At 37.3% G+C, this 19,713-nt stretch overlaps 1 protein-coding gene and 1 non-coding gene across 4 annotated transcripts in view; one reads left to right on the top strand and one right to left on the bottom strand.

The window, feature by feature from the left end:
- Positions 1-5,804: 5,804 nt before the first annotated feature.
- The window catches only part of AASS (aminoadipate-semialdehyde synthase), a 70,620-nt gene continuing 56,711 nt past the window's right edge, over positions 5,805-19,713 (bottom strand). For all 3 annotated transcript variants that reach the window (XM_058426262.1, XM_058426251.1, XM_058426254.1), the window contains 6 exons: positions 15,551-15,718; positions 11,054-11,149; positions 9,159-9,274; positions 8,424-8,512; positions 7,398-7,574; positions 5,805-6,167 (listed from right to left, as the gene is read on the bottom strand). In XM_058426262.1, the coding sequence (XP_058282245.1) occupies positions 6,049-6,167; positions 7,398-7,574; positions 8,424-8,512; positions 9,159-9,274; positions 11,054-11,149; positions 15,551-15,718 (765 nt within the window). In that variant the 3' untranslated portion in view covers positions 5,805-6,048. The remainder of the gene's footprint in view (positions 6,168-7,397; positions 7,575-8,423; positions 8,513-9,158; positions 9,275-11,053; positions 11,150-15,550; positions 15,719-19,713) is intronic.
- On the top strand, positions 11,274-11,334 carry LOC116809880 (U7 small nuclear RNA). Its single transcript, XR_004370046.1, has one exon. It is a non-coding gene; the product is annotated as a U7 small nuclear RNA (small nuclear RNA).

Here is a 19,713-nt window from a genome sequence, read left to right on the forward strand (position 1 = left end):
CCAGAAAGAACACAGAGAGAGAGAAAAAAAAAAAAAAAGCCAGGGAAGAAATCCAAAAAACATCAATAATTACCATATGGACAGATAAATAAGAGGATGCAAAGCATCATCATCTTTATTAAGCATCTTACATGATGGACCATTTGCACAATTTTCACCAGATTCATAGTCTGGAACTAAATAGAACCACTGTGCCAGCCAAATATTTTCTAACATTGCAAAAGTATTAACAATCCATGCCCCTGGGAGTTGCTATTCTCTCATCTTTTCTGTTGGTCTTCCCCAGGTTTTACAGCACCTATTTCAGTTTCTTTCCCAGCTCCCATTTGACTTCTACCTCCTATTAATTATTTCTCTCAAGGAGAGTAAATCTTTTATCAATAGTTTGCTATTAAGGCAAGCACGATTTTTTTCTTTGTCAAGGTTATGAGGTTTCTATGGGGGTTTGTTTTACCCTGTGCCAGCTTCACTGTGAATCAGGCTCAGATTATTGGAGCCAAGGGTCTGGTTAGTTGTGCCTGGCAACAGGCCAGAATCATCTCCAATATAACAAAGAGGAGCGCAATATCAATTCAGCTTCATGAGCTCTCAGGCTGGGAGTGGGATTCCCAGGGTTTATGAATTTGTTAGCTGGTGATATAGCACACATTGTCAATTAACATGAAACTAGAAGGTACTAGAAACCTTCGATTTTACTACACTGACAACTTAAACTGGGAGGATGTAACCTCTTAATCTAAGAAGTTAGGACTGTGTTTTGTAATTCTTGCTAATTAATGAAAATTAAGAATGGGTATTAGGACTAAAACAAGACTGGAAAAAGGAAGTTATTAGATTAATTGTCAGTAACTAACAAGTATCACTCCAGAACAGCTAGCTTTTCTTACTGGATTCCCTCCAATGGAATTCAGATCTGGCAGATGTAGTTCCACTGCAAACAATCAGCAAATGTAAGCCACTAACACTATACAAAACATAAAGATAAGATTAACTACTTTGCACAGATGTGTAAATTATGCATTGCATCTAAGGGAGAACTAATCATATCATAGATGTTAAAGATTTCTGTATTCACTATGGCAATTTTCCATTAGAGGGTAGTAAAGTGTTTGACTCTAATAAATTGTATATTTAGGAACAATTTTTTGATGAGTAGAAGTGTCTTGAGAAGGAATGCCTTGTTCTAATTTTCAAAAAGACACCATATGGGCTAGTGGTGGCCCTAAGTCATCCATCCTAGATGTTTTAAAAATCAGGGTGCTCCCAAATTGTTTCAAGTATTTTGAGTGTCTCCAAATGATGATCAAATTTCAATGTTCAGTCTTATCACCTGAGGCAAGTCATTCAACTTTATGAGGCACATTTTCTCTTCTGTGAAGTCAGAGGCTTGGCCAAATGATTGTTGTGGTCTTTTTCATCTCTTCAACCACTTTATGCAGCAGATAAATCTATGGCTTGTTTAAGCAGCATGGATCTTTGAGGAGTCTTCCAAAGGTATCCAAGAAATTGAAAATATATATATATATATATATCAAAGTTAAGATCATATTAACTAAACATAAACTTCAGGCAAAAACTGTATTGTAAAAGAGAGAAGAACAACCCACTTGTGTTTTTTAACATCTACTAAGTGGCAAGCATTTCTCTCTCATTATCTCATTAATTTGTATAATCATCCTGGGAGTTACTGTTATCCTCATTTCATAAAGAAGAGAAGAGCTAGTATGTTGTAGAGCCATTCACATTGTGTAGTATGATCTACTGTCTCATTAACCTAGAACAAGAAAAATGGATAATACAAACATTGGTATTATCTAAAAAAGAACAAAAGAGGAAGATCTGAAAGATGTGAGCATTAAGTCTACCAGAATGGTTAGACCAAGGGTCCACAAACCGGCTCGAGGGTCACATCTGCCTAACACTTGTCCTTGCAAATAAGGTTTTATTGAAACACAGCCATGCCCATTCATTTATGTACTGTTTATGGCTGCTTTCATAATATATAGGCAGAAATAAACAGTTTTGATATCTTTGGTCAGCAAAGCCTAAAATGTTTATATCTGATTTTCACAGAAAAATAATTGTGGACTCCTGGTGAAGCTATATGTTGATATGCCTATAACCATAATCTGCTCATTCATTCCCAAATCCTATCACCACCACATTTATTATTCTTATTATTTTATACTTTAAGTTCTAGGGTACATGTGCACAATGTGCAGGTTTGTTACATATGTATACATGTGCCATGTTGGTGTGCTGCACCCATTAACTCGTCATTTACATTAGGTATATTTCCTAATGCTATCCCTCCTCGCTTCCCCCACCCCACGACAGGCCCCGGTGTGTGATGTTCCTCTTCCTGTGTCCAAGTGTTCTCATTGTTCAGTTCCCACCTGTGAGTGAGAACATGCGCACCACCACCTTTATTATTAAAGGTACTGCAGGAAAATTTGTTATTGAGGGATAATGTAGTGTTTAATTACATATAGCTGTATTCAAGCTTACTGACATTGCCTTTTCTATTACCACGTTTAACACTAACATTAAATCAGCTCTTCAAATCAAATCCCCTTTAATTCTCATTGTCATCATAAAGTGCAAACCAGTTAACTACACTGAGAGCTCAACTGGATCCCAGTTCTTACACAAAGTGCTAGTTTCTCAGTTCCCAATTAATCTGGGCGCTGTTTTAGAGAGTGAAATCAATATGACATGAGTTGTATTTCCTAATCAATTGGGTCGAACTGAATGTCATGGTAAGAAAAATTCCACAACAAAATGTTTTTACTTATTAATAGATTATTGATCTCCATATATTATCTGTGACAGGTGGGACCAGGCCTTAATCAATTTCGATTGTTTTCAAATAGCAGGAGATGTTTTCTCAACTGTCATATACCTCACATGTAGTACCTGCTTCTTTCAAGGGCAGAATTAGTTTCACGTACTAGGATATGAGCACAATTTGTGAAGGTTAAACAGGTGCTTACTTTGTATCTCTAAAGGCAAGAGATTTTTCCCCAAGAAGCAAATAAACAAATTGTATTTGTAATTTAATTTTTTATAACAACTCGAGATAAAATCTACATACCACATAGTTCATTCAAAGTATACAATTCAGTGGTTTTTAGTATACTCAGAGTTGTGCCACCATTACCACAATCAACTTTACAACGTTTACATCACCCCAAAAAAGAAATCCCATGCTAATTAGCAGTCACCCCTTTGTCCTCCCCAACCCCTCAGCCTAAGCAACCACTAATCTGCCTTCTCTCTATATATATTTGCCTGTTCTGGACATTTCATATAAATGAAATCATATAATATGTGGCCTTTCATGTCTGGCATTCTTCACTTGGTATGTTTCCAAGGTTTTTCCATGTTGTGGTGCATATCAGTAATTCATCTCTTTTTTTATTGCTGAATAATATTCCTTGTATAGATATGCCACGTTTTGTTTATTCACTTGTTAGCTGATAGAAATTAGGGCTGTTTCAATTTTGGGCTATTATAAATAATGCTGCAAAGAACATCTGTGCACAAGTTTTTGTGTAGACATTTGTTTTTGTATCTCGTGGGTATCCACCAACAGTGCATGAGGGTTCCAATTTCTCTGCATCCTCACCAACACTTGATATTATCACTTTGATCATATATCTATTCCAGTGAGTGTAAAGTGATATCTCATTGTAGATCTCATTTGCATTTCCCTGATGGCTAATGATGTTGAGAACTTTTTCATGTGCTTATTGGCCTTTTGTGTATCTTCTTTGGAGAACTGTTAATTCAGATCTCGTTGATTTTTAAAAATTGAATTATATGCCTTTTAATTATTGTTGTAACAGTTCTTTATATATTCTAAATACAAATTCCTCCCTTAACTAATACATGATTTAAAAAAAAAATTATCTCATTCTGTGGGTTGTATTTTTGCTTTCTTGATATTGGCCTTGGAAACACAAATGGTTTTAATTTTAATTTACCTATTTTCTTCTTTTGTTGCTTGTTTTTAGTGTCATTTATTTAAGAAATCATTGCCTAATTCAAAGTCAGAAAGATTTATGCCATGTTTTCTTCGAAGATACTTATAGTATTAGTTCTTATATTTAGATCTTAGGTCCACTTTGAGTTAATTTTTATATGTGATATGAGGTAGGAGTCCAATTTCATTATTTTGCACGTGGATATCCGTGTTTCCAAGCACCATTTAATGAAAAAGACTATTTTGCCCCCATTGAATTGTCTTAGCACCATTTTCAAAAGTCAGTTGACCATAAATGTGATCAATATTTCTGGACCCTCAGTTATATTAGTATTTTACTCTTTCTGATACTGTGAATTTTTTTTTTTTTTGAGTCAGGGTCTAATTCTGTCATCCAGGCTGGATTGCAGTGACCCAGTTATAGCTCATTGCAGCTTCGAACTTTGGGGCTCAAGCCATCCTTACACCTCAGCCTCTGAGTAGCTGAGACCACAGATGTGTGTCATCACATCCAGCTGTTTTTTGTTTGCTTGTTGTTTTTTGTTTGTTGGTTGGTTTTTTGTTTTTGTAGAGATGGGATCTCACTGTTTCCCAGGCTGGTCTCCTGGCCTCTAGCAGTCTTTCTGCCTCAGACTCCCAAAGTGTTGGGATTACAGGCATGAGCCACCAAGCTTGACCATTATTGAAAATTAAATTGTTGGAAAACATCATTCTCAGTAAACTATCGCAGGGACAAAAAACCAAACACCGCATGTTCTCACTCATAGGTGGGAATTGAACAATGAGAACTCATGGACACAGGAAGGGGAACATCACACTCCGGGGACTGTTGTGGGGTTGGGGGAAGGAGGAGGGACAGCATTAGGAGATATACCTAATGCTAAATGACGAGTTAATGGGTGCAGCAAAACAACATGGCACATGGATACATATGTAACAAACCTGCACATTGTGCACATGTACCCTAAAACGTAAAGTATAATTAAAAAAAAAAAAAGAAAATTAAATTGTTTTCCTAATATCATTTTTGATTTATTCATTGATACTATATTGAAAGATAACCAATTTCTGCATATTTAATCCTGTATCCTGTAACTTTGCTGAATTTATTTATTAGTAGATCATGTCTTTGGATTTTCTATAGTTTTCCTTTGGATTACTATGCACAAAACCACCATATCGTCTCCCATCTCTATTTAGTTATACTTCTTCCTTTCCAATCTAGATGACTTTTATTTTATTTTCTTGTCTAATTGCCCTTTCTTGACTGTCCAGTACAAGTTGAATAGAAATGGCCAAAGCAGACATCCTTGTCTTGTTTCTGATCTCAGGGGGAAATAATCCAGTCTTTCACCATTAAGCATGATGCTAACCGTGGGTTCTTCATAGATGCCCTTTATCAGGTTGAGGAAGTTTCCTTCTATTTGTAGTTTATTGAGGGTTTTTTTATTTTTTATTTTTTATTGTGAAAGGGTGTTGAATTTTGTTAAATACTTTTCTTGTACCTAATGAAGTGATCTTGTAAATTGTAATTTAATCTTATCTATTCTCATTTCCAAACACTCAAGAGAAAACTATAAGGAACTACATTTACAAAATAAATCATGACTTTACAAAAAGGGCACAAAATAGCATTTTGGCAAAAACTTACAGATAGGTAATCTAAAGGTATCTAACTGTATCAATTTTAAAAATATAAAAATATAGCTTTATGAGGAAATTTTTTCTGACTAAAAAAGTAAAACTTCATCTGCTGGTTATAAGACAATATGTTCTTTAAGAAAAAAGTGGCACAATAAATTAACAAATAGCACAATCATCACTTTCACATACATATTTATAAAATACAGGGTAGAATTATTAAAGTTCCCTGTTAGTGGCTGGCATCTCCTGTTCCAAACATTTCCATATTAAAATAAAGATGTACAGTTCAAAAAGTACATTGTGTTAACCAAAACATATTATGCTTTATACTTTAAAACAGCACATTAGCAAACCCATTTATCACACACATGTTCAGAGGTGTATTGCCTGGGAAGAAAAAAACAAAATATAATTCCCAATTATGGTTTAATTGTACTCTGTGTAGTATATATAATGCCTTCTGCTTTAATTCGCTCCAAAATTGGTCCATAGATCTCCTTTGAAAAGGGCCCCATTAGGCCTTTGGCTCCAATTTCACCTGGAAGAAAATAAATGTGTAATTACCATTTTAAAGGTTGTGTCAGAGGTTAATTTCCCGATCAAGAGTCTCCACAAAGAAGCAAACTCAGAGTCAATGAATTCTTGGAGGCCTAGGCATTTTTTAAGTAGCTGCTTAAAAATGTCCCTTAGTAAATTATTACTTAGTCAACACTTTGTAAGGAAAAGGAGTTGATTTTAGATTGAAAGCACAGCCGGACCTAGGGATATTGTCAGAACTTGTACACTTAACTGCATTAATTACTGCCAGGACAATCAGAGAATAAAGTAAAGTAAGAAGTAAAGTAAATCTGACTGGTCGGCTTAACTTGCTAATGTCATTTTTTTAAAAAGGCAAGACACCAACAGAGTGAGTTGTAACAAGTTTGATTATATGGGCACAGGCACCTGTTAGTATGACTGAAACATAGAACCTGGGCACTCTCACTAGAGGCCACAATGACCCCAACTTTTGTCACTTACTTCTTTATTGATTCCTCAATAATTAAGTTGGTCATTTAATTTGACATTAGCTGATATGCTACTATACATTTTTTTTTCATTATTTCACATTTATATGCTTTGATATTTTCTACTCCCCTCATTCTTTCTTGAGGGCCAAACAGAGGCAATGATTATTGAATGTCTATGTGATCTTCTAGGGAGAGTGGAGGATTGAAATTTGTATTCATTTAGTCTAAAATATTTATTGAGTACTAATAATATGCTGAGATATGAAGACTAATAAAACTTAACCTATATTCTGGAGAATCTGGAGTGAATATCTTTTTCTATTTTAGAGTTATCACTCCCAACATTGCAGAAACCAAAGAAAGGAAGGAAATTACCATTCCCTGGTGACCCTTCTCTTCTATGTGGTAGCAGCTTTATGTATTATATCAGTTAGTGTTACAACAACTCTGTGAAATAGGGATGGCAATACCCACTTTAAATATGAGGAAACTCTTGCTCAGAGGTGCTGAGTAACTTGGAACCCATCACTCAGCCACCTTGTAATTGAGCTGGAGCAGAAATCAGGTCTATCCCCAAAGCCCATATGCTTTACTCACCAAAAGGGGACCTCCCAAGCAGTCTGCGCTTGGATCTTCTAAGATGGTTCACTTTTAGCAAATGCCTGTGTTACGCTCAAGAGCAATTACTTGACATCCAGGCACCAAATGGCTTGGAGGTGATATGGAAACAGGCTTATGCCTCAAATGAACACACTTACCATCAAGCAACATTTTGGCTGCCATGGCAGTGGGTAACCCCACAGTTTTAGCCATGGCTGAAAAGCCAGTGATGTCCCCATAAGCCACAAGATCAATCGTTTTGTGTTCTAAATGTCCAGAAGGATGTCTGATTCCAAAGCTGTCTCTCATCACAATCATATCTTTTTCTTCAGGACCTTAAAACAAATAAAGATAAGTAAAAATGCCACCATCAATACAACTCAAATATTGTCTGTCATCTCCTCCTCCTGCCCTTCTGGTCTTAAAAGTTTTCCCTCCTTTTATATATGATCACTAGACAATTACTTACACAGCTTTTTAGCCCAAAGTCAAAGTGAAAACCTCAAGGAAATTAGAACTGTGATCTCATTCCTTTATCTGGGTTCGTGTTACCATATCCTGTTTACAGACACAAAGGCACTGCTGTACAGGCCTTTTAGTGTGCTCCAAAAATGCTTCTTTGGCATTTGCCTAACGCATCAAAAAAAAAAGTAATGTCGGGCGTGGTGGCTCATGCCTGTAATCCCAGCACTTTGGAAGGCTGAGGTGGCGGATCACAAGGTCAGGAGATGAAGACCATCCTGACCAACATGGTGAAACCTTGTCTCTACTAAAAATACAAAAATTAGCTGGGCATGGTGGCAGGCGCCTCAGCTACTTGGGAGGCTGAGGCAGGAGAATCTCTTGAACCTGCGAGGCAGAGGTGCAGTGAGCCGAGATCACGCCATTGCACTCCAGGCTGGTGACAGCACGAGACACCATCTCAAAAAATAAATAAATAAGTAAATAAATAAATAAATAAATAAATAGTAAAACTATTTTTTCCTTTCCCATAATAACTAAGTTTAATTTTACCTAATAATTCTCAAATTCCTCCCCCTGGAAAAATAGTCCAATTGCCCTTTTCGTCATATCACATCTTCCCATTCCTGCTGCTTAGTGCCAACCCTCCAATACGATTATCTGCACTGATTCTATCTTATGATTCTTCTTCAGGTATATTTAGCTAATACTTCATGGCCTACCATAGGAAAGCTTCATGACCAAATGCTTGGAGAGGGCATCCAGAATGGACTCTGCCTGAGGGACTTGTTCATCCCCAAGTAAGCCCAACCTGAAAAGCACAGGAGATGGCTGCATTAGTTCAAGTCCTATACATGTTCTCATTTGGGAAGCAAAAGGGAGCTCCTTGAATTTAATCTTGAAGGGGCAGAATTACAAGATGGTAACTCAAGTTGTAGGATTCTCCTAAAGTGTAAAATAACAATAACAATAGCAATGTTTTAACCTTCAGAATCATCTCCAGACTCACCCAGGCACTGCTCCCTGGAGCAGGGCAGAGATGATGGATTGTAATCCCATGTGCTTACAAAGCTCTTTATGAGATTAATTTATAGGTTAGTTCTCCAACATTAAGTATACCAGCAGGATGCCAAAGCAGTCACATGAAAGAATGTTTTAATGTAATATTCTCTGACTACTCAGAATCTCCTACAGGAAAGCAAAAATACCCCACTATGCTTAGGAACTGAGTGGTAAAGTGTTTCCAGATAAGCATTTCTCAAATTATAATTGCCATTGAGCTCTTCTCTTTATCTACTCTTTATGCCCACATGAACATGGCACATGGTAATCTCTCTACCGAAATTAGAGCAACAAATTAATCAAAGACAAATGTAAAATATTTAACTTTTTTTGAGTAGAAATTAGCAATCATTGATCCAGTATATTTTGCTCTAAATTGAGTGGTGGGTGCCTACCATTCAGCAGCCTCCAACTGGGTATTGTCTCCTCCTAGTTTCTTAAGAACAGCTTCCTTCAACACATCGTGCTCAGAGGAGGGTGAAATCCCAACTAGGTCACAGAGGAGTTGTTTCTGGTTAGAAAAATAAAGACAATATTTCTAAGTCCCTAACAATTTTTTTTTAATTAACTGAAAAATTATCCTACTAAAACGCTGAACTTCAAATACACCTCAAATTTTAAAATTAAAAATAATTGGAAATAGCAAATTGTAACACATACACATACAAACACACATCCGCATACTTACACATCAATAAATAGCTGCTATTCCAAAATGATATTTCACCAATAAAAATGGGTTCTAAGATCAACTCAATACAAAACAGATGGTGCAGTTCTTACCAGCACGTTCCCTGTCTTTGTATACCCTCTCTATCCCTGTTTTTACCCATTCTCCCCCTACCCTCCAGCAGTCCATTTTGACCAGGATAAAGTGGAAAAGGCTTACTGCAGTGGTTGCCAGTAGCAACCCAGGTTCTTTTGTAGGTTCAAGAGATGAGAAAGTCCTTGCAGGTAATAAAATCTCAAAGGAAGAACACTTAAACAGTAGCCATAGTTTTTTCTACTTTCAAAACAAGATTTTTTCTAGGCTCCCAAAGGAAAAGCTATGCTCTAGATTAGGAGTCAACAAACTGGTTCACAGACCAAATTTGGCTCACTGTCTGTTTTATTAAATGAAAGTTTTAATGAAACACAGTCATGCTCATTGGTTTATGTATCGTCTATGGGAGAACTGAGTGGTATTGATAGAGACCGTATGGCCCATAAAGTCTAAAACCTTTATAATCTGGTCCTTTACAAAAAAGACCATCCCTAAGAATGTCTGCACCAACCTTCCCAAGCCAGCTGCCTCAACCCCAGGTTCTCTCTGCAGATATTTATTCACTCCTATCCAACAAGTAAATGTATGAAAGGTAAAACTTAAGATTGGAAAGGTTCACAAATGCACACAAAAAAGATGAATGTAAAAGCAACTGGCTAACACAAAGAAATGATGAATGCTTGAGGTGGTAGATACCCCATTTACCCAGATGGGGTTATTACACATTGCATGCCTATTTCAAAATATATCACGTCCTCCATAAATATATACACCTACTATGCACCCATAAAGAATTTTAAAATAATTTCTTTTAAGAAACTAGCTAGCAACTTTTTTTTTGAGATTTAATGGAATTAGCAACATTGGTCCTTTTCTCCTTGTGATACACTTCTGGCATTTCTATTGGAATACAGGCACACTAGTTTAAGTTGAACAACCAGCTGGTAATGAGTTAATTTTGAGCAGTCAGTAGAAGCTCTACTTCACATTCAGTTCTAAGCCTCCAAAGTTCATTCCAACTCTGAGGCCTTAAGATTTTGGTACAACAACAGATAGATGCATAAGCTCAGTATAACTGAAAATCAAATCACTCATGGTTATAAGTAACCAAATGAGAGTACTGACAAGATTTGGAGGTTGGGAATCCAGTTCTGTAATACACTAGTAACTCTCCTGGATTCTCACTTTCAGGAAGCCCAAATGACTCCCGTCACTGGGTCACCACTTAGACAACTGGAAGAGCTCAGAGCTTAATGCAGAGAGCAAATACATCTCTTATCACAGCTCAAGGAGCAGTCAAATGGTATAAATTGCTGCAGGAAACAGGCCTGATATGTGTCAGCCCCACACCCTCTCCATTCTTCCACAACAGTGAAGGGAAAGGGGGCTTTGGAGTTAGGATTTATCTTCCTGTTCATAAGCTAAAAAATGGGTTCTTTTGCTGATCCAAAGCAGAGTTCACTCCCGACCATTTCAGAAGGTATTCCTGAAGAGGAGCAGATAGAATGTAATTCCGGAGTCACTCACCCAGGTGAGAGGGTTGGCCTCAGGTCTAAAGGCAGGAAGTGCTTCTCTGTTTATAAGACCTAATTTTACAAATCCATTCAAAGCTTTCATATATCCCTGAAACAAGAATTAATAAGCAGTATACAAAATTTTTCTCTTCCAATGAAAAAATGCAAAATATTTTTGAAAAGAGGGATGTATCTTTGTAACTAATTTAGAAAATTGTTTACATTGATGATATGAGTACTACAGCTCTTTTAGAATTTGCCTAGCAGGTTTTCCCATCTTTACTAGAAACCCCTCCCCACAGCCCACCAAAAAAGTATTGAGGATATAGATACAACCAATTTCAAGCTCAAACTGAGATCAATAGTGTCATAACAATTCTACTGGTTTACATAAAAGACTTTGCAAAACTTAGGTCTTCTGTTTCTGGGTAACATGTGAATGGAATTTTCTGGCAGCATAAGGGCAAATTTTCTTATGTGTTATATGCTGTCAGCTCAGCAGAATATTATTTACTAGAACAGTCAGTTGAGCTCTTTCTTATAATGGAAGGAGGAACTTGTAAGAATATCCTCCTCAAAAGCAGAAAATCCAATCTACTGACTAGAGCCACTACCCCCAAGATATATGGAGAGCAGAAAAAGAGGTAGGAATCAGAGATTTTTCTATGATAATATCACCACTCTGATAAAAATTCCTCATATGTCCTTCATTGTCTACAAAGCAAACCTGAGGTCCTTGGTATATTATATAAAACTCATCACAATATGCTCATCTAGCCTAACTCACAGATCTCCACTTTCACTATTACCCAAATGTGCTGTGTTCTTCCAGAAACCAGGGCCTCTGTACATGCTGCTCCTGTAACTGGAATGTTTTGGCCACACTTCTTCATTTATGAAATGTTTTCTCCTCCCTTCAGACCCAGTTTAGCACCGCTTGTGAGTCCCCTAGGTGAGTGGGCACTCCCTTCTTATAGCATTTTGTATATACCTTTATCATGGCAATTAACACAGCTCGTAATTAAATGTCTATTCAGCTGCTGTACTGTAGGTATTGAAAGCAGGGAAATTATACCTTTATATTATATTATGTTATATAATATTTTATTTGTGTGCATATTCTTCATCCCAATGCCCACTTCGGGACAGATAAGTCAAGCAAATAATACCTAGTCCATGGTGAGCAAAAATGCATCACCACTGATGACTAAACTGTAGTAGAGTATTATATTAATAGGTGCTAGGTTAGAGGAAAACATAGCTGTGAGAGCACAAAAGAAGGGGAACTCACATAGATGGGGCTGGGTGGTTCAAGGGGAAGGAGTTAGGGAGGATACCATAGGAAGGTATTCAACATTATTCAACATTCCAATCCATTATTCAGCATTCCAATCCCTAAAAGAGAACAAATGCCTGGATAAATAGATTCTGAATAATTGATGAAGTAAAGAAAGACCACAATGGTCTTTATTCCCCAGTGTGCAAATGAGAAGCAGGGTGAGAGGGCTAAGATAAAAAATTTATCTTATCTGTAATTACTGCTCAAGCAGAGAGAGAGAGAAGAAAAGAGAGAGAGGGAAATAATTCTAGGGAGCAACAGAGGTTTTAAAATATAAAATAGTTCCTGTAACCATCAGATATTTCACTACTGAATGTCTGGCGAACTAGCAATTTTCCCATTTCTAAAGGTTATATTGTTCAAACTGTTCAAAGGTTACTAAAAAAAGAATTCTCATTTGCTCTAATTCAAATGCAAATATACTTCAAAGAGGAGAAACAGAAAAGTAATATCACTAGCTTGTTTAGCTCGCTTCTGGGACGTGATAGGTGCTAGAGATCCCTTTATCCAACATCTAAAATACTGATTTCTGAGCTATTTATTAATCTCAGAAATATATTTTTATGCTGACCCCTAGAAATGAATTTATTTTACGTATTCATTCATCAATAAGCATTTAGCAAACTGCTGCCGTATGTCAGACTTGTGCTAGGGACTGAGGCCACAGAGATGAAAAAATTGCAGTCTCATCCATGTAGAAACTGCAGTCAACAGAAGGGTCAGATAACTCAAGCAAATAATGCCCAGTCCATGGTAAGCAAAAATGCATCACCACTGATGACTGAATTGTAGTAGAGTATTATATTAATAGGTGCTGGGTTAGAGGAAAACATAGCTGTGGGAACACAAAAGAAGGGGAACTCACATAGATGGGTGTGGGTGGTTCAAGGGGAAGGAGTTAGGGAGGATACCACAGGAAGGTGCTATTAAACTGCGTCTAGGACAAGCAGGTGATAGGCAGGCAGAGAAGGAGAGTAGTCGAGGCCTCTCTGTCATATTTGAATGATGGTATCTCATCTCCAATACTGGAAAGAATGTTAGGGTTACCAATGGGTTGCTGGCATTGTCCAGGATGGTGGCCCTCATGATTATGAAAACTGTGACATCTTCCATCCTCAGGGAATCTGTGGGGATGTCTCCCACTTGCACACCTTGTTGAGACCTTTATTCAATGTTTAAATCTATTAAAATCCTTCATTCCTGGATCTATATGTTTGTCAAAAGACTATACTGAAAGCTATATATCCTAACTGCTGGCCAAAAAAAAAAGTTACTACTCATATTCTTTGAACAAATTGAAGAAAATAGATCAAGAAATCTGCCAGACCTGGGGATAGTATGCATGAGTTCAGACTAGAATTTCTACTGTGCCTAAAGGCTGGTAGAAGAGTCACAGCTCCTAGATCTCAGTAGGACATTATCACTGATGTCTCATTTGATTCCTGGGCAATGAAAAAATCATATTCATGGAGTACAAGCACCTGCTCTCTAGGAGCTTACAATCTCTTTTGGAAGATAAGAAAAATATACATAAAATTATAACTTAAAATGCTGAGAAGTAAGTGCTAAGTGCCCATAAATGTAACAGAAGCTCTCAAGAGTAAGAAATATAGTGGTTGTTTTCTTTTTAAGAACAGATAGGCAGGTGAACCTGGAAGACATTATGCTAAGTGGAATAAGTGAGACACAAAAAGTAAAATATTGCATGATCTCACTCACATGCAGAATTTTTTTAAGAAAGTAAAACATGCAGAGATAGAGAATAAAACCATTGTTACCAGGGGCAGGGTTGCAGAGAAGAAAAGAACAAGGCTCCAAGGAGGATGATACAAATACCTGGAGGAGAAGTTCCAGGCAAAAGGAACAGCCAGCAAAAAAAGATAAGAGAGCAACAGAAAAGCAGGCACAAGATTGAAGGGTCATCACTGACAGGTCCATATGCCTTACATCTTCCAGATAAAAAGATAGAGAATACTAGATAACACACATGAGACAAATCCCCTCCCTGGCCTTGGCCAGGAAATCTCACAAGACAGACAGATTTGCAATCAGGTCTCTGATCCTGAGAGATGCACGTATTTTAGGTATGCTGATTACATTAGGTTGAGTTTAGTGCCCTGTCACCAAATTCATGGGCATCCAGAACCTCAGAATATGGCCTCACTTGAATGTTTGCAGATAGAATTAACTAAGGACCTCAATATGAAATCAACCTGGATTTAGGGTGAACCCTAAGTCCAATGACTAGTGCCCTAATAAGAAGAGGAGGCAACACAGTGAGACACACAGAAGAAGGTGATACGAAACTGAGGCACAAATTGGATGGATGTGTCTCAAAGTCAAGCCTCCAAAAGGCACCAACCCTACTCACACACATCTTGATTTCAGACTTCTGGACTCCTGAATGGTGAGAGAATAAACCCGTATTGTTTCAAGCTACCCAATTTGTGATATTATGCTAGAAAACTATTACACCAGTTGTCTTGATTTGGTCACACTTGTAAATGCTTTTTTTGTGATCAATAAATGTGTAGTGGACATTTGCATTTATGCTCCTAGAATGTACTCCCCATTTTGTGGTTTAAAAACATTTTGGATTTGCTCTGGGGAAGCCCCTTTCATCCCGTCCATTTCCTCCAGCCCCAGCCCATGTTTTTTTTAATGACATTGATTCCATCTCCAGTTCTAGGACATATAACATAGGCCAAAGTACATGGGCGCATTTTATCCCACTGACCTTAGGGAGCTAATGAGACAAAAATCGTATTTTTGGCTATTAGAAAGGTATCATTTTTTATTCCCACTGAATTTGATCCTGAGAGGCTGGGGGTGCTGCCACCACTCTGCCATCGCATAGCACTTGAAACTCCTGTGAATACTGGAAAGAACAGCTGAGACGTTTCGAGAAATCAGGTCCTGGGGAAGTCACTTGACCTCCAACTCTCACTAAGCCTGAAGCCCTGTCTGTCCCCAACTCCTAATGAGTCAATTAATTATCTTTTTATTTTGAGGTGAGTCTCCTAAGATATTCAATCAATCATAAGATTCCTGAAAAAATAGACTCCAACTTGGTTTATCATCTTAATTATTTTGACTACTAAGAAAAATTAAGTGTACACATCACTTACATCAAAACTGGCAACATGTTGAATCTAAAGTCCAGCTGCTTACCTTATATCTCAGTGTCCCCCGCAACAAAGTGTGAGCAGAAGAAATGCCATAAATCTCAGCATATTTTGTACTGTCTCTGTTAGGATAGCCTTCCAAATTTAATCCTGGGAAAAAATCCATGGACGTAACGGCATCAAGAAAGGAGATGCCTCCTGCAACATTCACAATCTGAGAAACATTGAGAAGGCACACATGAGGTTACAGCTGTTCCTTTCTTTTAGGGTTTATCTGCATTATACGGACAAAGAAAGCAACAGAAATTTGAAAAAAAAAATAATGAAACCACCATAATCATCATCCCATACTTAAGCTGTTCTACTAATATAATTCACAAAGCAATTCTTCTCTCAAGCTTTAAAATTTGACTTTAAGGCCGGGCGCGGTGGCTCACGCTTGTAATCTCAGCACTTTGGGAGGCCGAGGCGGGCGGATCACGAGGTCAGGATATCGAGACCACGGTGAAACCCCGTCTCTATTAAAAAATACAAAAAATTAGCCGGGCGTGGTGGCGGGCGCCTGTAGTCCCAGCTACTCGGAGAGGCTGAGGCAGGAGAATGGCGTGAACCCGGGAGGCGGAGCTTGCAGTGAGCCGAGATCGCGCCACTGCACTCCAGCCTGGGCGACAGAGCAAGACTCCGTCTCAAAAAAAAAAAAAAAAAAAAAAATTTGACTTTAAAACATTTAGTTTTTCTAAATATAAGGTCTTATTTTCAATTTTTTTTCCCTCCCCTGGATAAAATGGCACTAAATTATTTCCCACTAGAGTTTGCCTTTTTAAAAAATATAAACATTTAGAAAAAAATTTTAAAATAAACGTTTTAATTTTTAAAAAATTTATTTTCTAAATGTTTATTTAAAAATAAAATGTTTAAAAATTAAACAAAATTATTTTATATAAAAGTGTTTAAAAAATAAACTTAAATAAGCTAAAAGCAACAGATAATTATTTAAATGGCTTCTATGCTCAAACAACAATCAATATTCTCATTCTTTTACTTTCATGAGCCTTCTAAATGCCACATTAGGCATCAGTCACATACATTTCATTCATACAGCTAAATTTATTGAGCAGTTACTATCTATGCATTGAAGATCACACAAATTGTGAAGGGAATAACATGAGGGATGAAATAAAAATCTTTTGATATCTCAGTACTTCTCTTTCCCATACCCCTACCCCCATCACACATACTCAAAATGCAATGAAGGATTTCTTTGTCTCTAATTTTAATTAAAGGACTAAATTTTCTTCTAGTTTATTGGCTTATTATTATCGTTGGGATAATGGAAAGCATTCTGGAGTGACAAAATTAGGTCTGAGAATTCTGGTTGGTGCTGCTGGTGGAACTGAATTTTATCCTTCTTGTACCACTGGAAACAATTTCTGACCAATTTCTCTAAAGCTGCACAAAATAACACTGTACCATGGAGCTGCCAATGTACTTTAAGGTGAATTCACAGGATTTGCCTGAAGAGGCCTTTGGCTAAACTTAATGATTCTCATGCCTTATTAGTAGATGGGTTCTGAACGTGCCTTTGTATGAGAGAGAAAATGGAAACTCATTTATATGTGGATGAAGCCCCAGAAAGAAAAGGGATATGCTGACTGCAATGTCAGGACCACTGGAGTCTTTTCAGTTCAGAGGCTCACTTTGGAGAGTGCCAAGCACCATTTAAAATTTCAAAAGTGAAAATCTGAATGAAGGATGTGAGGAATGCCTTTCATTTAATTTTCTTGTGAAGCCTACTAGACTGCAGAGTAAACATTTCCAAAGAGGGGGATGATTTCTGAACTACTTCTTTAAAACCAGTTTATTTAATAGAATTCTAAATTTTTGAAAAAATCTAAGAAAGCAAATGTTGGGCATGATGGTGCCCACCTGTAATCCCAGCTACTTGGCTCAGGAGGCTGAGGCAGGAGGATGGCCTGAGCCCAGGAGTTTGAGAATAGCCTGAGCGACACAGCAAGACACCATCTCTTAAAAAACAAAAAAAGCAAATGTTGACCTTTAGGGTCTTCACACCCATCTCATTTCTATAATCTATGACAATTCTTAAGTTTCGTTTGCTTGTTTGAAGGTCAGGGAAATCTCTGAAAGAAAAATTCAATAATGACCACAATATTCTAGCTTACCAATCATAAATAAAACAGCAAGTTCCTAAGTCTATCATGAAATCCTTACAAAGAAGATGAAGAAATGTCAGCTGAATGGCAATGATTCATTTAGTGAGAATGGCAGTTGACTAAGCAACCTGACCCAAAAATTACTGGGTAATTACTGTCATTTGATATTCATTCATAGTTGTATTTCTAGTGGTATATAATGTAGTTCAACAATAAGTTCTTTCTTGTTTATTATTTTATTAATAATTTGAATGACAACAGAAACATATTTGTGTGTTTTGCAGAGAATATACATTTCTTTCTGCTCTGACAATGCTCAGGCTCATTATTCACTGCTGTCGCAAGCTTGTCTAGGTCCAACTCTTTCACACACACACACAGACAAACACAAATACACATCTCCCAACTAGAGAGAATCACTGCTATATTTGAATAAATGTATCATATATATTCAAATAATCACAGTAAGCTTGATCACTAAACTAATAAGGAAATATACAATCATTTTTTCAGGGCCTACTATGTGCCCAGTGCCTTGTACTGGGCATTATCTTTAATCCATGAAATAACTCATTTTTCAGAGCTCAAAACTGAGGCTGAGTCACCCAAAGGCAAATCTGAACCCAGTTCTATTTGACTGCAATGTCTGTGTTCCTTCTACTGCACTGTCCCCTTAATCATGGTTATTTCTGGATCAGTATTTTGAAAGGGATATTGACAAAGTACAGCATTCCCGATTATGCCACCTGGGATGCACTGAAAGTTGCATAAAGAATTGGTACAGGCAAAGGAAGAGAATGGTAGCTCTTGATTTCCAAGGGGCTGGGTGCTGCAGTCAAGGTGGTGGCAGGCAATGGATAGAAGGCTAGAAAACTTATCTTAAAGCAATGTTTGCAGAGCAAGCACACTTCTCACTTAGACTACATGTTTTGCCAGGTTAGACTGGGAAACACTGCAGAAGATGATGGCAAAGCTCTGCCATGTCACTCCCAAATGCCACCAATGTAAAAAAGTACACCACCAGTGTGAGGGGAATGAAACTAAGAGAAGATGAAATCACTGTCTCCGAATATGTGGAAGAAAATCAGAATTGTTAGGAATCAAATTAGAAGTTAGAAATAGTACCAGTGGCTAGAAATTACTGCAAAGATGTAAGACAATGAGATATGTTCAAATTCATAGGCCACTGCCCAATTTCTGGAAAAGTTTAAGTCTTCAAATTTAAGTAGAAGTCAGAGAGGTGACTTGGTTTCCCATTATGATTCTGTTCATTATTTAAGACCCACTCCATGGTGGAGGGTGGTGATGGCAGAGGGAGTGAAGGGCAAGAATACGAGAGAGGTTTTAAGTTGTTCAACAATCTGGCTTGGGAAACAGACTGATACACTTGAATTACTGACTGAATAATGCAGCACCTAGAAAATTCTTAGACACAGACAAACAAAGTGTCTGATTCTTTGATTCAGTTCAGACAAAATCATAGTGAAAAGAGGCTGGAGTGGTCACAAAAAGCTTCATTCACAAGAGGAAACGCAAGTGGGACCTTGAAAAAAAGTATCATTTTAGCAAAGAAAAGAAAAGTGTCATGTTTTCTCTTGGTATCCTCCACAGTGTCAGAGAGATGCAAAAAGCACTCATTTTTACAAAAGACATTTAGGATGAAAGAGGAGAACTTCAAATTCAACAAATACAACTTCTGCTACCTGAAAATAACCTCTTGTTTTTCTTAAACTCTCACAACCACTAATTTCCTTATGTAGCTAATATTTGCTAGATTGATTACATGCCTGACAATCTGCTGTTAGGCAGATTGCAATCTATGTGACCTCACTGACTAAGAACCCTGGAAGGCTGGCATGATTGTCTTTTTTTTTTTTTTTTTTTTTTTATTATACTTTAGGTTTTAGGGTACATGTGCACAATGTGCAGGTTTGTTACATATGTATCCATGTGCCATGTTGATTTCCTGCACCCATTAGCTCGTCATTTAGCATTAGGTATATCTCCTAATGCTGTCCCCGCCCCCCCCACCCCCCAC

Source organism: Hylobates moloch, unplaced genomic scaffold, assembly GCF_009828535.3.
Source record: "Hylobates moloch isolate HMO894 unplaced genomic scaffold, HMol_V3 SCAFFOLD_1, whole genome shotgun sequence".
Classification (NCBI taxonomy): domain Eukaryota; kingdom Metazoa; phylum Chordata; class Mammalia; order Primates; family Hylobatidae; genus Hylobates; species Hylobates moloch.